At 47.4% G+C, this 20856-nt stretch overlaps 3 protein-coding genes and 1 long non-coding RNA gene across 9 annotated transcripts; 1 reads left to right on the plus strand and 3 right to left on the minus strand.

Moving 5' to 3' along the window:
* Positions 1 to 131: 131 nt before the first annotated feature.
* On the minus strand, positions 132 to 8922 carry LOC120704476. Of its 2 annotated transcripts, XM_039988874.1 has the most exons (5): positions 8542 to 8922; positions 2218 to 2399; positions 1843 to 1900; positions 710 to 764; positions 132 to 619 (listed from the first exon to the last, which is right to left on the minus strand). In XM_039988874.1, exons 1-5 carry the CDS (start codon positions 8726 to 8728, stop codon positions 499 to 501), a joined length of 603 nt encoding a protein of 200 aa, XP_039844808.1. In that variant the 5' UTR covers positions 8729 to 8922; the 3' UTR covers positions 132 to 498. The 2 variants fall into 2 exon arrangements, with proteins under 2 accessions (XP_039844808.1, XP_039844810.1); XM_039988876.1 differs by lacking the exon at positions 1843 to 1900.
* LOC120704478 lies at positions 8697 to 9472 on the plus strand. The gene is made up of 2 exons (XR_005687565.1): positions 8697 to 8980; positions 9097 to 9472. It is a non-coding gene; the product is annotated as an uncharacterized LOC120704478 (long non-coding RNA).
* On the minus strand, positions 9270 to 13728 carry LOC120704475 (UPF0183 protein At3g51130-like). 4 transcript variants are annotated; one of them, XR_005687564.1, is made up of 16 exons: positions 13362 to 13726; positions 13097 to 13179; positions 12943 to 13017; positions 12530 to 12597; positions 12256 to 12361; positions 12099 to 12159; positions 11836 to 12005; positions 11334 to 11396; positions 11200 to 11247; positions 10722 to 10835; positions 10524 to 10623; positions 10360 to 10433; positions 9931 to 10035; positions 9765 to 9813; positions 9582 to 9675; positions 9270 to 9499 (listed from the first exon to the last, which is right to left on the minus strand). XR_005687564.1 is itself a non-coding variant. In XM_039988872.1 (16 exons), the coding sequence occupies exons 1-14, from the start codon at positions 13540 to 13542 to the stop codon at positions 9766 to 9768; spliced, it is 1296 nt and encodes a 431-aa protein (XP_039844806.1). In that variant the 5' UTR covers positions 13543 to 13728; the 3' UTR covers positions 9270 to 9548; positions 9636 to 9675; position 9765. The 4 variants fall into 4 exon arrangements, 3 of the variants coding, with proteins under 3 accessions (XP_039844806.1, XP_039844807.1, XP_039844805.1); XM_039988872.1 differs by having other exon boundaries at positions 9270 to 9548; positions 9636 to 9675; positions 13362 to 13728; XM_039988873.1 differs by having other exon boundaries at positions 9305 to 9545; positions 9636 to 9675; positions 13362 to 13728.
* A 700-nt stretch (positions 13729 to 14428) lies between these two features.
* On the minus strand, positions 14429 to 16940 carry LOC120704477 (NADH dehydrogenase [ubiquinone] 1 beta subcomplex subunit 9-like). 2 transcript variants are annotated; one of them, XM_039988877.1, is made up of 6 exons: positions 16856 to 16940; positions 16677 to 16819; positions 16541 to 16582; positions 16349 to 16430; positions 15634 to 15689; positions 14429 to 14765 (listed from the first exon to the last, which is right to left on the minus strand). In XM_039988877.1, the coding sequence occupies exons 2-6, from the start codon at positions 16800 to 16802 to the stop codon at positions 14730 to 14732; spliced, it is 342 nt and encodes a 113-aa protein (XP_039844811.1). In that variant the 5' UTR covers positions 16803 to 16819; positions 16856 to 16940; the 3' UTR covers positions 14429 to 14729. The 2 variants fall into 2 exon arrangements, with proteins under 2 accessions (XP_039844811.1, XP_039844812.1); XM_039988878.1 differs by having other exon boundaries at positions 16853 to 16876.
* Positions 16941 to 20856: the final 3916 nt, after the last annotated feature.

Genomic DNA, 20856 nt, shown 5'->3' on the forward strand with positions numbered 1-20856 from the left:
GGTCCGGCACTCCGACCGCGGCGGGCGGCGGCCGGCGGGCACCCATCGCTGGCTTCCGGTTACTGCGGGCACCATCGACCGATCCGGCTCCAGTCCTGTGTGTACATACACACTGCATTGGTACGTGAGGATGCAGCATTGAGGCTTGCGATGCCGCTCTCATGTTATTACCACAAGACACAAAATGGGTTTTGTTTGTCATATTACATGACATCCTGTACACTACTGGATGAACCCAGCGAAACAAGAATCAATTGGGCGAGCAGTGGGGCCATGTGGAGAACACAATATTATGCCCCTACTATCAGTGTCCAACTGGTTGTTTTTTGTAACACTGAAATGAGTGAAAGCTCGTCACCATTTTTCTAGAGCTCCTGAAACCAACATAACTACAGAAGGCTACTTCTACTCCAGGTGTCTGGAGGAGTGGTTGATCTCATGCTCCCCCTGGTTCTAGTGTCTAATCCCCTGCAGGATCTATAGAGAGCAGCCTATGTTCTATTTGGGACGCTTCCGGTCTGGGTACATCATATCACCCATTGTGTCTTTGATGTAGGTCCCAACTTTCTTCAGGTTCTTTGCCACACCATTGGCAACAAGCCCGGCATTCCTCTGAAACCTGCAAGTTCAATAGACAAAGTGTGTCATGTTGAATTCTGATGCGAAATTACAGAGCTTGTAAATTAGCAGGAACCAAAAACCAACTAACTTGGTGAATAAGTCGTCTCCTGCATGCCCTGGCTTGTATCGATGCGGTTGAGGAGCTGCAGTGAAGTATAGATGAGTACAAGTTCTAAAACAGGTACTTGCGGATTCTACAGGCACCTACTAATATCAAAATCAAAGAAAGAAGCATGTTTTCAACATTTAAAAAAGTAGAGCACCAACACTAGAAAGATATACTCCCTCCGTCCTGAAACATTAGGCATTTTGTTTTGTCCAAAGGTAAAGTAGTCTAAGTTTGACCAAATTTATAGAGAAGAATATGTACATCTAACACACCAAATAAGTAAATTATGAAAACATATTTCATAATGGACCTAAATATTCTCATTTTACATTCAAAATACTATTACTCTTTTTCTATAAATTTGGTCAAACTTTTGACTTATAACAAACCAAAATTCCTTACATTTCAGGACGGAGTAAACACAAGTTCCCGATAATCAGATCGTTTTCAGAGGTTCACCACAAAAACATGTACATTGAGGATTAATATCCTCTAATCCTAATTTCTACAGAACATGAGCTTCCCACAAAATCAGTAACAGGTACAGTGGCAAAACTAACAGTTCCATAAGAAAGAAAATAATATATCACGAATTAATCAAGCTGCAATTTATGTCTTTTTTTTTACATCAGGAACATTTTTAAGTACTAGATTGATTACTATGAAAAATATCTGGTAATTTCTCTTCGCAGGTTCAATAAAAGAATATGGATGGTCAAGGAGGCAGTTTAGATTTTTTTTTTCAATTGATTTCTTAAGGGCTCATATCTACCATATATGCATCAGTCAATATAAATCAGGATGCTATTGGGGCTACCTGTGCAATCTACATAATCACTCATTTCTCTATTAAGAGCTTAATTCTCCTTTCCAACTAAAATTTGAGTGACAATTCTCGTTGACATTTGAACAAGCAAGGAGTCTGTTATATGGAAAGTATTAAATCCATGGGAGCAATATACTTTGTTGAAAATGGATCTTGCGCATGTATGCAAGCAGGCAAGTGCGAAACTTCTTTCAGTGACCATTCCAACTTCTCTAGCATATTGGCATCACTTTGCAATTATCTAGCACACGTAAAAATCTCGGAAGGAAGAAAATGTTTTTCTTACCTTCTTTCTTATTGTAAGATGGGGCTTTATTAACTGGGTCTCTTCTACCTACCAATATCTGGAAAGGAGGAAATATATTCACTTTTAGCAAAAAAAAAAAGATCATATGACGCAATAACTACAAAATACTACCTGAGCAGTTTGAACAGTTAATGCAGAAGAGGTTTGAGGAAAAATCAAGAACAGGTTTCAAAACAAAATAACAAGCATTTATTTCCAACTGCATTTGAGAGGCATGCAAAATTATTCTAATAAAAATATATGCTATGAAGATAAACAAATTGGAACGAACAACCACCCAACCATTCCAAAATTCCGCATAACCAGTATCATGTTTCTAATAAGATTCCGATTACTATGGTTAGAATATATTACCTCAGCTCCAAAACAAACAGGTAGCTGTTCATGTGCCTTCTCATGTACCCCGACAGAAGTTTCCTTGTCATCTAGGTATATTGAATAGCCAACACATGCATATTTGAAATATGAAAGGTCGCGAAACTGGCAATCTCCTTTGCTATGTTCCGGTTTAATTTCTCCAATCATACGCCCAGAAACTAATACACAGTTAAGAAAGTCAATCATGAAACAGAGTCAATGAAACTGTTGAATCAGATAACAAAATAAATAGAATATGAAACAGAGTTGAAAACTTATTCTGCTCTGATTATTTGATTATATGATAAATAATTTGTACATACCAGAGACAGATAGGAATTAGTTCACAGAAAGTCAGAGGATAAGAGCCTTTGCACAGTATGATAGAACAGATAAAGTTTAGATTCTCTATAGCCTACACTTTTGTTCGCTAGGTGATTAATGCCAACCATTGTACAGGGAGTTTACAGACGAACCCTAAGCGTCTCAATCATATTTCTTTCAACTCTGTGGAAGACATGCCCCTAATAGGCCAAACCCAGTTAGTGCTTACTGCTTAGAGGTTGGACAATCCAAGATCCTACAGTAAATGGCGCCAATGGAATTGTCGGTACCCCAGGACTGGAGTACCCCCTCTTGCTGTGTCTAGGAAAAGATCTTGTAGTTATCCTTAACTACATCCAAACAGCCGGACCCCTGCGGTCCGGAGTCCTGTTCTCCCAGCAACGGCCCGGACCGTTCCACAGTTGGGAAAGGTCCGGAGACACCACGTGTCCCGGAAGAGGCAGGAACTCATGCGCGAGCAGCCGGGGCTACGGACCTCCCAAGGAGACCGGACCCCCGCAGGGTCCCGGACCCCTCGTGGGGTCCCGGACCCCCTGTATAATAACCGGACCCCTCACTAAGGGAAGAAATCGGCACCCCGCGTCGGGGTGGTCTGGAGACGCCACGTGTCTGCAGGATATGGCCGTTTGGGTTTCCATACTAATGTTCACCCACCATTGCATTCATTGCGGTAGGTGGACGTCTGCATTGATATGGCAGAAGCTGAGGCGTTTCATTGACCAGGGGACACTATTGATCGCGTATTACCAAGGCAGTGGAGCCGCTGGCGCCGCCCATACCGCATCTGCCAGCCTGCCGTAACAGATGGATACGACGGCTCGGCTTCGCCCATTATGACGCTACATAATAGCCTCAGCAGGCCACGCCGCAAGCTACGCTACTCCAACGGGCGCCTCGCTGACGGGACAAGAGAAGAACCCCTGAGTCAGAGGAGCAGCAGTACGCATATCGGAGGAAAGATTCGCTACCACTGTAGCCACAGTCACGTTGGGCCCACCTGTCGGGGCATCAACGTCCTATGTATCCGCTCCCCCTTGATCTATAAAAGGAGGGGGCGCCGCTAGAAGACCTCAGGCTGGGCAAGAGCCAAGGCCAGCAGAGGATAGGTTCATACACACCACCAAGAACAATACATCTCCCAGTGGACGTAGGGTATTACGCTCCGGCGGCCCGAACCACTCTAAATCGTGTGTTCTTGAGTCCTTGTCTCAGTGAAGATTCAGCCCCATCGCCTAGTACTTCCCCGAGTACTCCCTCACTGGGAATAGGCGGGTGCGTTCCGCCACCCGGCTGTGGGTACCCCTAGAAACCCCACAACATTTTGGCGCCGTCCGTGGGGAAGAATAGGCGCTGGCTGGATCTTCAGGCTTCTGGGGCCGTGTTCATCCTCGGCAACGACGGGCAAGAAGATGAAGAGGGGCATGGTGGCACCCACGCCGCATGCTGTGGCACTGGGGCGCCAGCGCCCTCGGTCCGACGGTGCACGGCAGCTGCGCCTGCTGTGCGTCACCACTGCGACGCCTCAGAGCCGGCACGGTGGTGCGCGGGAGCGACGCCTGTCGCGTGCTGCCCCGCGCCATCCCAGTGTCGGCTCAAGGTTTTCTCTCAAGCAACGGCCATCCTTCCTCTCCAACGGCATGACGTCGGCTCAAGGCTTTCTCTCAACATGGAGCCCAGAGCCGACGGCCATCCCGGAGGAAGTTGGCCATGTCGTCCGGCCGTCGCCAGCACCGGAGATCCGCCTCAGCGTAGCTCGGTGCTGCTGCAGACAAGCCCCCGTCGCCAGGCGCGGGGACCCCTGGCGCTAGCACCAAGGACAAGCCGGCGAACGACCGCACCTCTCCGCGCTCCACGTCCGGTCCATCTGCTGCGCAAGGGCGTCTGGTTTCCATCGGCAGACGACGACGACGGCTGGGGGCCTCTCCCACTCAAAGCCAAAGAATTTGTCTCATGCCATATAAGCATGTGACAGCTCTTAGGCAAGGAGGGATCCCCCGAGCTCCCGAGGTGATGCTGGATGATGCGGTTCAGGCACATCCAGGGCGCCTTCGCCTCCGACGATTGTGAAGAATTCGGGAGTGGTCGCACCACTTCCAACCGGAGAAGAACACGTTGTATAGCATGCAGCCGCAGGTTACTCCTAAAAAGAGACTAAGAGAATTCCTCCTTTGTAATAACGTGGCGCCTACGTGTGTGTCCAGAGCGGTCAAGGTCCGACCTTGTAAACCCGACCTCTGGCCCTATCACACAAACAGGCAAAAAACGGTCCGGAGCGGTGGAGGTCCGACCTCGTAATCCCGACCTCTGATGTATACCGTGACAACCACAATAATAAAGGAGATTTTCTTTCTCAGTTTTACCTAGGCTCCGCCCTGATTTACATTTATTCGCCTTGGTTTAACTATTCTTTCCTCTTGAACGGAGTTTTCCTTGTTGCTAACAATTCAAGTTAAGCTGCTAGCTTATGGTCAGGTGAAGACACCCCTTCTAGCTGAAAGGCAGTCCGGACCCTTAAGGACCTGCTCTGGAGAAGTGGTACTTGTATCCTGGGGGAGAGAAGCTCCGCGTAGCTTAGCCTGGTAATGTACCCTAAGTTTACGTACTTCGCTACCCTGTTACAAGTACTCTAGTATCCAGGACTGCTGTACTTAGAGGTCCCGGGCTCCCTTCTAGTATAAGGCTTGGTTTCTTTACACCTTACTATGAGGTCTGGTAGCATGCTCCATCAGATTGTCAGCAACGGTCGCTCCAAATCCACTCCGGTGGCCCGCTCCGGCGGAGACCGCTCGCCACGGTCGCTCCAAGTCCACTCCGGTGGCCCGCTCCGGCGGAAACCACTCGCCACGGTCGCTCCAAGTCCACTCCGGTGGCCCGCTGCGGCGGAGACCGCTCGCCACGGTCGCTCCAAGTCCACTCCGGTGGCCCGCTCCGGCGGAGACCGCTCGCCACGGCCGCTCCAAGTCCACTCCGGTGGCCCGCTCTGGCGGAGACCGCTCGCCACGGTCGACAAAAGCCGGGTCCGGGAAGTGGTGGTTGCTCCCGGAGCGATCCGAAGTCTGTGTAGCCACTTAGCTCGGTTCCGTACCCTAAGCCTACACCTTCGTCGCCCTATGGAGAGCACTCTAGTACCTAAATCTGGCAACAGGTGTACCGGCCTCAGGGGTCCGGGACTCCCGCTCTCTACACGAGCACATCAACGAGATCAAGTTGCGTAGAAACACATCCTGATAGTGGCCCCACCCGCGGGTTCGTACCTCTCCTGAGGTGGGCCCGGGGGCCACTGTCGGTACCCCAGGACTGGGGTACCCCCTCTTGCTGTGTCTAGGAAAGGATCTTGTAGTTATCCTTAACTACATCCAAACAGCCGGACCCCTGCGGTCCGGAGTCCTGTTCTCCCAGCAACGGCCCGGACCATTCCACAGTTGGGAAAGGTCCGGAGACACCACGTGTCCCGGAAGAGGCAGGAACTCATGCGCGAGCAGCCGGGGCTACGGACCTCCCAAGGAGACCGGACCCCCGCAGGGTCCCGGACCCCTCGTGGGGTCCCGGACCCCCTGTATAATAACCGGACCCCTCACTAAGGGAAGAAATCGGCACCCCGCGTCGGGGTGGTCTGGAGACGCCACGTGTCTGCAGGATATGGCCGTTTGGGTTTCCATACTAACGTTCACCCACCATTGCATTCATTGCGGTAGGTGGACGTCTGCATTGATATGGCAGAAGCTGAGGCGTTTCATTGATCAGGGGACACTATTGATCGCGTATTACCAAGGCAGTGGAGCCGCTGGCGCCGCCCATACCGCATCTGCCAGCCTGCCGTAACAGATGGATACGACGGCTCGGCTTCGCCCATTATGACGCTACATAATAGCCTCAGCAGGCCACGCCGCAAGCTACGCTACTCCAACGGGCGCCTCGCTGACGGGACAAGAGAAGACCCCCCTGAGTCAGAGGAGCAGCAGTACGCATATCGGAGGAAAGATTCGCTACCACTGTAGCCACAGTCACGTTGGGCCCACCTGTCGAGGCATCAACGTCCTATGTATCCGCTCCCCCTTGATCTATAAAAGGAGGGGGCGCCGCTAGAAGACCTCAGGCTGGGCAAGAGCCAAGGCCAGCAGAGGATAGGTTCATACACACCACCAAGAACAATACATCTCCCAGTGGACGTAGGGTATTACGCTCTGGCGGCCCGAACCACTCTAAATCGTGTGTTCTTGAGTCCTTGTCTCAGTGAAGATTCAGCCCCATCGCCTAGTACTTCCCCGAGTACTCCCTCACTGGGAATAGGCGGGTGCGTTCAGCCACCCGGCTGTGGGTACCCCTAGAAACCCCACAACAGGAATCCTTGGAGGATAACTTTCAAGTGGTCCGCCCATATATGCTAAGCCATCTAACAGTTCAAATTTCCCATGAAAACTCCTAGCCCTGATACGGAGAACTTTCATAGTTTACACTTAAACCTACGTTGATGAATTGGATATGTCAGGATTCTAATATTCCATGGACGACAAGTCCTGATTATCACACCTTTCCTAGCACACTTTGAGACCACAGAAGTTGAATGTATCTGTCTATGTGGCGCTGTCCGTGGGGACCCACAGCCGGGTGGCGGAATGCACCCGCCTAAGCCCAGAGGGTAAGTACTCGGGGGTTAGCTAGGACTAGTTCGATCTCGCTGGAAGAACACGATGAACACACCTGGTTTAGAGTGGTTCGGGCTGCCGGAGCGTAATACCCTACGTCCACTGTGTGTTGTATTGCTTGCGTTCCCTTTGTCTCGAGAGAGTCTTGGCGTGTCTAGTGCTCCGTCCAGAGAGCGTCCCAGAATCTGTGTTCTGTGTTCTAGCGGGCGTCCCAGAATTTGTGTTCTAGCGGGCGTGCTCTCACTTTAATATGTCCAAGGGGAGCACGTACACTGAGCGGGGCCCCGACAGGTGGGCCCGGCGATGTATTATAAACTACACTTTGGCCTTCAATGCCTCAGATCTGGAGATCTTGTCGTCGGCTTCCGTGCGTAGCTTCTGACCAGGGATGGTCTTGAGTTGTCCTGTCAGAGTAGAGTCTAGCCTCTGCAGCCGCGCGTCGAGGTCATGATAAAGCGCCGAAGTACTGACTCAGTCCACTATAGCAGCGTGCACTGTTGCTCCAGTCAGTAGCTGGTCATCATGACTCGTCGCCCATACGAGCGGCGCTGAGTCTTTAATGCTTGTCTTGGTAACTGACGAGCCGCCTCGGTAACTGGCGATCCACAGTGTGGACTGACAAAAGCTGCCCCGTTCCCAGAGGCAGCAGAGCCCGCCTCGACCACTCGCACTTAATGCGGGTGGGTGAGGGAGCTTCCAGCGGAAGGCTTGCGCCCGCGCCCGCGTCTGCGTGACACGCGGCGGTTCCGAACCCCTCCCGAGCAGCTAGCTGAGCCGAGAGCTCACGGGGTCCGGATAGGCACGTGGAGGTCCCGGACCCATCTGCAGGAGTCCGGATGGCACGTGGAGGTCCTGGACCCACCTGCGGGGGTCCGGGTCCGCAGCCGCAGGTGCTGAGCATTTCCACCGCTGGGACACGTGGTGACACCGGATCCGCTTTCCGCTCGGGGACGGGTGTGAGATGGAGTCGGACCCAGAAGTCCGGCTGCTCAGCTCCTTAGGATATAGTTACAGATAACTACGCAAGTCTTGGCACAGTAGGAGTGGTTACCCAGCTGAGGTACCGACACTGTCCTTCCCATTTCCCCTGTGAGAGGGAAGGGGAGCGGTTCGTAGCCGCGGAGTGATACCCAACAGGTCCCCTGTGAGAGGGAAGGGGAGCGGTTCGTAGCCGCGGAGTGATACCCAACAGGCCACTCGCAGGGGCGCAGCGTACGGAGCCCAGAAAAAGCTTCAGGGCATTGTACACTGCGGCGGGGTGGATCGGCAGAAACCCTAGCCCAGAGACGAAGAGAAGAGTAGAGGGCGTCCGGAGAGGCGCGCGAATAACCTTGGGGAAGGGCGCGGGTGATGCCGACGCAGACGGGCCCGCGCTCTCGCGACCGAAGCACCGACGAGTAGAAGAGGCAACCCTTGCACGACATCCCCTTCGCCGCCCCTCCTCCTGCTCCCGCTGCCGCCGCCGCCGCCGGCGTCGGCGGCGTTGGGGCGCCCGCCTCACCACGGGAGCGCTCCATGGCCGCGGGCGCGCGGCGTCAAGGGGAGCCGCGGCGGCGGCGGAATGGGTGGATCGGCGCGAACTGGAACGAAATGGCTGCGCTGCGCTGCGCTGGAGCGGAGGCGGCGGAGCGGAGAGGAGAGAAGCGGGGGGCTTTGCTGCCAACTCCGTTGGGGTTTACCGTTTACGCCGCGGCTCCTAACCGAATCGTCCCCATTTTCAGGTGGGGAGTGTGCGGTGCGGCAGAATGCGTGCAAGGGTTTTTCAGAAGGTGAGGAACAGGGAAGGGAAGGAGATGTCAAATCTCTGGCATAATGCCGTGCTTCAGATTATCTAAGAAACCTGATTCTGAAATACTATTTGCCCTAACATAAGATTTCTACGCAGGCAAAGAAATGCCACATCACATTGCATGCGGATCAAATTTTATGCGTGTTTACAGCTCTCGTTAGAGTGCAAAACCTCATCTCTGAACAGTGAACCCGTATTCAACTCATGGTGGAAGTGCACACCGCAGGCAACGGTGCAGAGGCTGGAATCAACATCAGAGACCAAGGATCTTCTTGCAAATCATATTCAGTATTCACACGAGACGAATCACAACGTTCCAACATCTGACAATATCGCAGTGTGTATGTACATTTCCTTTTTTTTCAACAAATAAAGATCATTTATGTACACATGGTGAGGTTGCAGTTGCAGAGTAGAGTTAGTTCCTGTACAATGAGTGGCATCTTCTACAGAAGGAATAAATTACATGTCACGATGCTGGTCCACATTGACTGCGCGGCTGCATTGATGCTCCGTAGAGTTAGCTTCATTGCCATGTGAAACTGCTGCTGCAAATGAAGAACAGATAAATACACACAAACCTTATTTCTGAAGGTTCCATTTTGGTGAAGTGTAGGTCAGCCAGCCTTTCTAACCTATGCAGCCAGAATTCGGAGCAGCACCACGAGTAGCACACTGTTCACATAGACAATTGTCCTATTTAATTTAAGTTTGTATTCTCTGGGGGCCACATACATATTACGGGCAACTGATACATTACACACCTCATGATTGGAAGAGAGTAACCGTTGCAATATATCCATTTTTCATTACCTGTTAGTCAAAGACAAAAACACAATGTCACATCTGAATATATATAATAGATAGCAGTGTAGTTATATGCACAAGGGAGGAGAAGAGATTTTTTGAATTAAATTGATTAATAGCCACCTCAAAAGCAATATTCTGATATCCATATACAAAAGTTGATCCAAACGGATTATTCATCGAGCCTTGTGTCTGGATCGCAGCTCGACCACAATCACCGAGGATCTCCTAATACAAAACAACCAATATAAGGGTCATTAAAGAGGTGAAAAAATACAACATATAAACGAGCATACGAGAAGATAGCGTTATCACTCCAAGAATATCTCAGTTTGGATACAGCATTTGGGAATGACGAGATATCTCAAAAAGTAATCTAGCTTGTAACAAGTTGCGAAACAGAGTGCTAAACATGTCAAGGAAATGATAGTTTAAATCGAAGATGGTAACTTCCAAGAACAAACCACCATTTGCAATCAAAACCTGAACAAGACATTCAAGACTTCTAGTGGTGTCTTGACTGTGCAAATTAAGTCATTTTAAACACCATACCTTGACTTGTTCCCATTTTGTACGAGGTGTGATGCAATTCTTGGAGACATTACCAGGCTGATATGTCCCTTCAACTGGGAAAAAATTACAGGTTATTGGATAGTATTGGTTCCTCAAAAGCAAACTAATTCTATTAGTAGTAGACTAGTAGTTGTAGATCAGACCTTCAGCATCATAGATAACAAAGTTGCATTTCTTATAGGAATTGAAATCTGAATGGCCAGGGAAGTTTGTATGCAAAACAAACTTCTTTATCCTATGTGTCTGCAAGGAAGCAAAAATCTATTAGCATGCTCTCATGTCACAAGAAAGACCCCTTTTTAAGTGTGTACCCAATCATAAAGCAAGGAAATTCTCCATACCTGTCCATCAAATAAGATATCAATTCCGCGGGAGAAATAGTTGTAGAAGTAATCACCACAGAGTGTTGTCCTTGGGCGTGGGTCTGATGCAGAGTGTATTACCATTTGGTCGACCTGACAAGGAGGGAGAGCAAACTTAGTAGCATTCCAGATGAAAATGCACCAACGATTCTTTTTTTTTTTTGAAATCTATACAGCGGGGGAGACCCACACTGTGGTAAGATATATTAAAAATAGAGAAAACTGTACAGGGACAGAATGGCATTCCTTTATATTGATCTTTACAAAACAAAACTTTAATCATAAACCACAGAAATACTGCATGGTCTCGCACCCTCAGTAGCTTTGTATAGGCTAAAACAGCTAAATAGTGCAAACCAGTTCAACTTAGCATATTTCATATGTTAAGTGATGTTAGCAATTGAAATAATTACATATTACATGAAACCTCTATTCTGACGCCTCAATTAAAACTGACCTGCTTTTGATGGATACCACATGGACGACCCAAGTCAGTCCAGACATCCTGCAAAACAAAACCATGTAAAGGAATAAACCAGGGCCACTGTTAAAGTTATATTTTATTCAGCAAATAGAAATGTGATGTTCGACCTGTGGTGATGCACCAAAAGGAATGTGTTGGCCCCCTATTGTGAACCAAAGCTCTTCGCCAAGCTGAAAATAATACAAATTTTACACATAGATGAAATATTTTATCCAGTGGTAAGGCTTTGTGAGATGAAAGACCATACAGAAAAAATTTCTTACAGAGATTGTATGATTGTGCCTCAAGCAAGAAAGAAAAAGATATATTTGATTTAACAAAAAAGAAAGGAATCCAAAACAATAGCATGGTTGAAAGGCATATCTCATGACAAGTTTTTCCTTCATTTATTTTGTTCATTATGTCCATATATTTCCTTAGAGAAGAAGGTGCCCCAGTGGGTGAGTGGGTGGGGACAAGGCTTGCCAGTTAAGAGGTCAAACAGGATTAGTCTGAATTACTGGATTATGAAACATCTGAAGTGTTGGATTATGGAACATCAAATATATCTTCAACTTCAACAAAATCAAAAGCTGAAAAGACTGTCAAAAAATCAAGCACACAGCATACCTTTGCATGCACCTCCTCCATATACAGGCTGCCTGCAGGCAATGCAGGTACAGCTGCTTTGTCCATCAATGATCCAACGCCAACCTTGCTATCGGTTGAGCTATCAAATATAGAAACGCGGCAAGTGACAGGGGTTGTTCCATCTGGGAACTCGAGGGGCAAATCTGCCACTGTGATAGAATTAGGGAGGCGAGGTAAGATGTTAAGAAAATATGGGCACTAATAGAACATTAACAATTGAATGAGGCTGTTAAGTAGAATACCTTCCCCATTTGCGAACAGATTTGTGTACTGGCTGGGAATAGGGAATGCAAAGGATAAACCCTACAAAAGCTTGTGAGTAAGGAAAACCCACCAACAGACGGAGAGAAAGAGAAGGATGAAAAGAGAAAAAAGTCAGAGCAATTTATCATGACGTACTGGGTAGAATAGAGTATAAATTCCCCTCTCTTTGTCATATATACCAGGGAAGGTTGGTCCAAAGAGTGCATAAACAGCAGCAAAAGTGGCTAATGTTGATGGACCGCTGAAGAGATAAATAAGAGAATGATCAGTGACACCGCACAACCCTGTGTAGTTGTGCTGAATGGTTGATGTAAATGAGTAACAGTGTATTAAAGTATCGCTCAGGGTTGATTCAAAAGTACTTTCAAACAGACTAAACCATGAAAAACAGTGATCACGAGATCCTCACCCAATTAAAGATGTTGCATATCGCAATTGCAATCTTTTGACATCATAAATCTCTATGAGACGGAGCCTCTGCAAGGAAAATAAGAATCACAGGACCTTAGTAACTGCTGAAGCCTGAAGGATGATCAAATAAAGCAGGTGCCATTTCCATACGGCACACATTCTCAAAGGTTTTTTTTTTCCTTATACAAAAACTTAGAATTACCAACAATGATCCACATTACATTTTCTAGTTCTATAGTGCATAACAACAACGACAACAAAGCCTTTAAGTCCCAAGCAATTTGGAGTGGGCTAATACATAACATACTCCAATTTGTTTTTGCAAAAGTGGTCCACTAATTTCACCATGCATTCAGCACCGGCACTTTGATCAAATACATCTAAAAGTATAACAAATTAACCCGAACATACCTGCGACCAAGGATCAAAACGTAAGTGGAATCCATGGTCCGGAAAGCTAATAACAAAGTCCAATTTGAGAGGCTCCTGAACCAACAACACCGATCAGTAAAGAAAATTTTGGTAGCCCTGGCATCCAACAACTTGTGCAGCGCAACTCACGAACCTCGTCGAAGTACTTAACGTGGACAACGTCGTAGATATTTGGCTGGTGCTCTATCTGTGCAAATGCATCGGAGATCGGCATCCCTGCACCGATTGCGAGCTCTCACGTCAGAATTGGCCCAAAGTTTGAATATTTCAGCTAAAGCGTTGCTTAAAAAACAAGTCTTTTTCCCCCTCCTGTGCCAACCGAGAGGAAAGCAAGGAAGGAAGCAACCACCGATCCCGACCGGAGCGGCGGCGGGTGGATAGGGTTCGGGGGTGCTCACCGATGGTGAACGGGCCGACGCCGAGGCCGGGGCGGAGGTCGAGGGTGATGGCCCCCATGGCCGTGCCCTCGCACCGCCTCCGCACCGGCACCGTCGCCTGGGACGGCATCCCAACCGCCGCCGCCGTTGCCCCGCCGCCGCCGCCGCCGCCCACCATCGCCGGGGACCTCTGCGCCTGCATCCCGGGACCCACCTCGCGCTCCACCTTCTTCCTCCCCGCCCCGATGGTTTATTCCTCGCGTGCTGCTGGGCTCGATTCGACGGGATTCGCGTGTGGGATTGCGTCTACTCCTCCATCTGCCCCCGCCGCGGACTCGCGGTGCGGTTTAGCTTAACGAGAAACTAACCCCGGCGGGTTGGCCGCGCATGACACGTGGGCCCGGTATCGCCAGTGACTGTGGACTAGAAGCGGGGCTGGGGTGTCGGCGAGGAGATGGCCGCGGGCGTCTGCCGCCCCCGCCCCGGGTTACGTGCGGAGGAGGAGCGTCGCGGGGCAAGGTAGGTGGCCGGAGGAACACGTGGCGGGCTTTCAGCGGAGGAGGATGCTGTTTGCTGCGAGCGGTGAGTTTTTTTTTTTTTGGAACCTGCGAGCGGTGAGTTGCGTAGGTTGCTGCTGCTACTATGGTCGCCGCTTCCCGTTGGAGACGATACGAAGTCACGAACAACTGGACCCGAACAATTGGGGTTGGGTTGGCAAGTTGCAAGACGGGTTCGGCTCAAGTTAACCACGATGGCACGATACGAACTCGATTTGGCTCAGCACACCGAAAGCGATTCAGATAGCTGACAATATCGAAAGTCTGAGACGGTCACACCCCCAAAGCTGCACCTCTCGTTTCAAATTTCACTTTTGAACGCCTCCATCAGACTACATATTTCTTGGATCAATGGTAGGATAATAAAATCTCGGCGTGATGGAACACTGGGAGAACACCAGCAGCGCATGCAGCCACATCAAAAGTGGATGGAAACTTGATGCGACTAGCTCAATTCACAGGCTAAGAGCTCACCATTAGGATTTCAGTTCCGAGAAATATAAACTGCTGAAAATACCCGAGAAAAATAGGGAACTTGAAGGCTTAGCCAGCCAGAGGGCTAATTGGGCACAGGTGACATGCAGCCCATCAGTTTGCGCTTAACTGCATGCCTAATAAAGCAAAATTCCATTGTGTCACGGCAAACATCACTTGACCAATGACTAGATGAAGAACACAGGGTTATCAGAACAAGCATCCATGGAAAATGAGAAACACAGATGAGATCCAGTAATTTCATTCTTATTTCTCGTACAACAACTCGATTAAACAAGAAGTGATTCAGAGCTCTGGATATGCAGAGTTCTGTCCCCACTTGCAGGACTCTTGTTTACTAGTCCTCCTTGCCATAATTGTAGACAATCTCAATCTGCAAGATGCAATTGCCATTAGTTGAACAGTTTGGTGTCTACCAGAAGACAATGAAGCAATGAAGTCATTTTGCAAACTCTATGCCAGAAATACAATACTATGTACTAGAAAATATTTGACAGTGTTCACCTTATCGCGTCTAGAGGTTATTATGATACAAATTAACTGTACAACTAACATACCTCTGCGAGCCCATCAGTAAATTTCCTGGTGTTTAAGATGATTTTGCAGATAATGATAAAAGATTTGTTCTAAGAAAGTGAACTAATTAATCGATCAATAGTAAACAATAAGAACTGCTCATCGATCCATTGAGAACATACTTAGAGAAGATATCCCTAAGCACTGCGAAGCAATCATTCAGATTAGGCTAGCTGAAACTAAAACTATGAAGACTACCTTTTTCAAGTAATCAAAGTAGAGAAAACCGAGCATAACATCACGAACTGTGAGCATTCTAGTGAATCAAATTAATATAAGGGTTCGTTTGGATCCTCTCATGTTGGAGGAATTGAAATTTACTTAATAAATTAGGCTATTAGGCTTAGAATTTGGGATCCCGCCACTTTGCAACCACTTTCCAAAGTTTAGATATAAGCCTATCCTAAATTCATAGGGCGGGAGATGGAAATTGATTCTATACACCACCAAGCTATGTTTCTATTTCGTAACTTATAGCACATAAGTATCTCCCTCATATGGCCAACACTATTACACAAATACTATATTCCATATATATCATATTAGCTTAATAGATTTGTGTCTAAATTATGATTATCAGAATGGAATTTAATTCCAAGGTTCTAAACGGGGCCTAATGCAAATATGTTAAAAAGAAGAAAGAGCAACATAAGCTATGATCTTACCCCTTGAGGTGGAGGAGGGTTTCTTGTGAATTTAGTGCCACCAGGTGCCCATGGAACTGCATTGTTAAGAACGGAAATACAAGAGGCGTTACTTTAGGCTTTAGCATTTCAGCAGAGAGACTTCAACGCGCACATTTGGTGATTCATACACAATAGATCAATCATTTCAAAAGTTAGTTTGTCAACACAATCAACCCATCAGTAGAAAATTTTCAATTGTCTATCCAAATAAATTTGACACCACAATCAGTACAGAATTTTCAACTGTCTGTCAAAACAACTTTGAAAACACCATCAGTACTAAATTTTCAATTATCTATCCAAACAAAAAAAAAATCTCCCAGCATAATTTACTGCACAACATTCATTGACAAATAGAGGCATTGATGTGGAGAACAGAAGCATTTCACAAGTTAAGTCAATTAGGCTGGAGGATTAATGTTCCAGTTGCTGAGTTGCATCATAAATCTTACTACAGTACTCCCACAAAAATACTGACAGGCTTCAGCTTGCAAATTTAGCAATCCATACCAATCGCTATAACCAATGCATGAATTCTGAAAACTTCACTATAAAGTCAATAGCTCAATATTCAATCGTCTATACACAAAAAATGCTAGTACTATCCGACATTATTTGACGCGAAGGATTCACTGAGAAACAGAGGCATCAACCACAGTAACAGAAAGGCCCAGGATTGCAACAGAAAGCTTACCGATGTAAGGATCGGGGTGCTGGAAATTCCTATACTGAGCATCTGCATCATCGATGAGCCTATCGATTACGTCCAGGTTATCCTGCAAAACCGCAAACACGAAATCCAACATCACAACTGACAGCACCACGCATAAATAAGTAACTCGTGGAGAATCGAGGTGCGGAGACGAATCAGCAAGACGCGGCTCACCACATGTCGGTTGGCCTCGAACTTGTCCCTGAGATCCGACGCCTGCGCAGGAGAGGAGCACGAGGTCAGACAGATCCATCCGCGAGCAGGGAGGAGGATCGAGATCGGGATTCGAGAGCGGAAATGGGGAACCGACGTCCTGGTAGAAGAGGTGGCGGTGGACGGCCCAGTTGAGTGTGTCCTTGAGCGCCCGGCGGTAGAGCAGGCGCACCCGCTCCTTCTGCGCCGCCCGCCGCGCCAGGTACCCCGCCGTCGACGCCATAGACCTCGCCGCCGCCGTCGACGCCATAGACCTCGCCGCCGCCGCCGCCGCCGCCGCTGCTCCTTTCCTTCTCCCTCCCCTCTCGCTGCGGTAGTTGGGTCGGGCGTTGGGGATTGGGATCGGATTCGGACGGGGGTCACGGCCAATTGGATATGGAAGTGCTCAAACATAAAAGGAAAGCCCACTAAGGCCCATGTTTCCTTTTTTATACAAAAGGCCCATGTTTCCTTTTTTTATACAAAAGGCCCATGTTTCTAACTGGGCTACCGTACGCACAGCAGCAGGAAGAGCCCATTATGATCCTGCAGGCAGTTTCAGGGTTCATTGGGCTTTTCGGGCCCACCTATTACTTTGTCCTTCTTTCTTTCTTTCTTTTATTATTATTATTATTGTCTCTGTGCACACATCTTTTTTCAGACTATTTCAACATCTGGTAGACAAATATCTTTTTTAAAAAAAATTATGCACTTAGCGTGTAGAATATGGCGAAAAGATTGATATAACCAACACTGGTTGAACATTGGCACCAAGTAGCAGAGAAAATGGATTATTAAAGTCCAACATTCCACCTCTAGTCAAGTTGACCTTGTTACATGAAAGTTTTTTTTTATCTGTTCTTCTTCTCACTACCGACCGGATTGTTGGGTACAGCTTCGAAATGAGAATGAATATACTGAAATATTAGGATAGGATATGAGGATTGAAACTTCAAAGTTCTCCACTCATAGTCAATGACATGTCGAGCACACTGTACTTGAAATATGATAAACAATAGGAGCACTACTAGCTACGGTTGACTAGAGCTTTTGCTCTGGATATTGTAATCATCATGGCTTTGTGTATTTGGATGGCTAGAAATGATTTGATCTTCAAAGGCATTGCAGCGACCTTAAACTCGGTCAGGTCCAGGTTCAAATCTGAGTTTGCTCTGGTTGTCCTTAGAGCAAAATGTGCCTCCCAATCTGCTGTCTTCTGGATAGAAGCCCTATTGTATTTTTTTCATTTTCTTTGTTTCTTTGTTTCTTAACTTTTTAGTTTGTTTTCCTGCGCTAGCTGCAGGTTTCGTACGTTACTTTTATCTTTTTAACATATATCCAGTAAGGGCTTTGCCCCTTCTGTTTCATAAAAAAAAAAAGTTGACTAGAGACTTTGCATGTCACATAAAACTGGACAGGAACCATAAGCACATTTCGGATGTTGCAGCTATTATTTATCAATGTTGCGACAGACCATCCGATAAAAAGAAATTGTAATCGGACATATGAAGGCTAGTAGTGTAGTTCCTCCAAGCAGGAGGAGAGGAAACTCTCCAGCCAGCAGATCTTCTAGCAGATCGAAGTACGGCCACACCAGAAGTTGTTAGGAGTTGACATGGCCTGTTGGTACACACTGGCCACTGGGTAGTTGGCACATCAGTAACTGGTGTAACATTTCTGAATAAACACTCCACTGCTTGTACATAAGATATGTGTACATTCGTACCGGTACTGTACTAGCATGACATAGGTACAGAGCACACACTACAGTGCACGAAAAGGAGGGGAATTAAATTATTGATCAAGTTTTAGCCGGTACGATGAACTGTACTCCCTCCGTCCCACGATATTAGCATTCCAAGCATTCAAAATTTGTACACAATATAAGCATTCCTAGACTATTGTGGGTCCCACTGGCTATAGATTTCACTGTTGAGCTGATCCAACGAGTGAAAAACAATCCCTAATCTTGCCGCTCATGTGAAAAGCTGTGTAGTGAGCGGTGGAATGTTCTAGAACATGTGCTTTTTTGACTGGGCCACACCTGATGACTTTTTGTACTCACAAATCAACTCAGGGTACATGCGTCATTTTAACACACTGCTATTTTTTGCTTTTGAATGCTACAAATGCTAATATTATGGGACGGAGGAAGTATATCGTTTACTGTTACTGCTAGTACTGCCATGATACGTGAGATGTAAGCAGCAGTGTGCCCATGGTGTTGGTACTTGGTATCCAAGGAAATCAAGATCATCAGGGTTAAGCAGTTCATGTCCTGGAGCCCAAGAAAGTTGAAGTGAGGCAAACAGATCAGATCAGGACGGGCCGTTGCTGCTGCTCACGGTTCCGGTACAGGCACTGTCCGTTTGCATTGCATTTACTCCGTGCACGGGAAGAAGGTAGCGACAGCGACTTGGGTGAGCTGAGTGAGATTTAATGCCCCCCCCCCCCCCCCCCCCCCCCTGCGTCACTGACCGCGACCACACTCCCCCTCACTCTGAACTCGTCTGATCTCCGATGTCTTGTGAGAACACTGGTGAACAAATATGCAGGAACCCAGGCGCCTCTTCTGAAACTTGCCACCTGCAGGTTGGCCGTTTGTTTAATGGCTTGGAACCTTCATGTGTCAGTCAGTGTCAGTCAGTCAGGCTCTCTGCCGCTAATCAGACGCTAACCACGAGTAATACGAGTATTTTACGGCATCCAACGGCGTTTTTATATGCCACCACAGCCACACGCACATCATGATCATGGTGAGGCGCTGTGCAGCAACAGTGTTTGTTTATGCCCAGCGCAGAGCAGATGCTTCTGTGCTCCTGCTGCCACCGGCTGATTTCTTTACTCCGGGTGAGGCGCGGCAGCTTGCGGGACGCCGTTTCCTGCTGGATCTTGCCATGCCATTGCCAACACAACGGACCAGTTGTACTCGCTTCACGGCTCAGCTGAGTTCTTGCTCGTGATAAATCCGTTTCCGTGTTCCAGCTCGTAGTGGCATGGTGCTGGCTGCTGGATCAACTTATCCAAATCTTTCCAAATGTTGCCGCATGGTCTATTCCTCTTTTATCTACTGTATAATTTGTAGTATGCAGTGAGAATGCCAGATGGATTAGTTGGCGATTACAGGACATGCTAACAATGCTACTAATTTCCTAGCTTTGATGGTTGACAGAATAAGACAAACAACTACTGCGTGTGCAGCAAATGGAGCAAGAGTTGATGTTGTTGATCCCTGAAACATGAACCATAACTGGATACAGATGGGAAAGAATCTGACGCTTTCAGCAGGCTATCATCATAATTTTACGGTTAGTGATGGGCCTATTAAAGAATGATGGCACGGTCATCGGAAAGCTTCCTTTCGGTGCATGAAGCAGGCATTACTTTTCAGAAAAGACAGAAACGAAAAAAATAAAGGGGAGCTAATTCTAATTAGCCAGGCATTGATTGAGAAACTTGGCGTCTTTTCCTGCCACGGAAAAAGAAGTCGTTTCTTGCTATCACCGGCAATACAACTACTCCTACTCAGAAAATAAGATGTGGCTGTTGGATCGCACAACTGTGCCTCATAATTCCCGGGGATTAGGACATGCAGTAAATTTTCAGACCATGTACGGCTTTGCTATGTAGCAAAGCGGCCGGAGAAATTGGCTTCTCAACGGCTACTAAAAAGTTTGCACTGGCAATACAACTACACCACGTATAACCTCGACTAAGTGTTTAATTAATGTTGAGACGAAACTTAATCGTGAGGCGTGTCGGATCCCTGGCATTAGTACGTGAGAATTCTCTTGAACCTCGAATTAAAAATGACGAATTTGCTGACAAGATTCATGGTGAGGTGGCCATTGCTTTATGAAATCATTTGAAGAATTTAGAAGCCACACACAAAAGTTTGCTTTTGCAACGAGGGGTGGGTCAGATTTGTGGGATTTTAGCTAGGATACTGCCGCTGACTAATCTGCATATAATCAACAAAGATCATGTGATGGAATTGGCCTCAGATTTTGGATTAATCAGACAGAAGTTGGTACCAAATACGCGTGCAAAAATCATGTGGTGAATTGCATCATGGATGACCTTAATAGAGGCAAAGTAGCTATACAAGGGTCGCCATCGGCCACCAACGGATCCACTTGAATTCACACGTGCTCTGGGCTATAGGGATTATTTGAAAAGTACTCGAGCTTGCCTAATGCACTATTCAAACTTGCTATCCTCTTGTCTAATAGGTAAAGATAGATATTGGCCTATGTAGAAAGACTGATTCATTCTAATTGATACGAGGACCTAACTTC

Source organism: Panicum virgatum, chromosome 4K (genome assembly GCF_016808335.1).
Source record: "Panicum virgatum strain AP13 chromosome 4K, P.virgatum_v5, whole genome shotgun sequence".
Classification (NCBI taxonomy): domain Eukaryota; kingdom Viridiplantae; phylum Streptophyta; class Magnoliopsida; order Poales; family Poaceae; genus Panicum; species Panicum virgatum.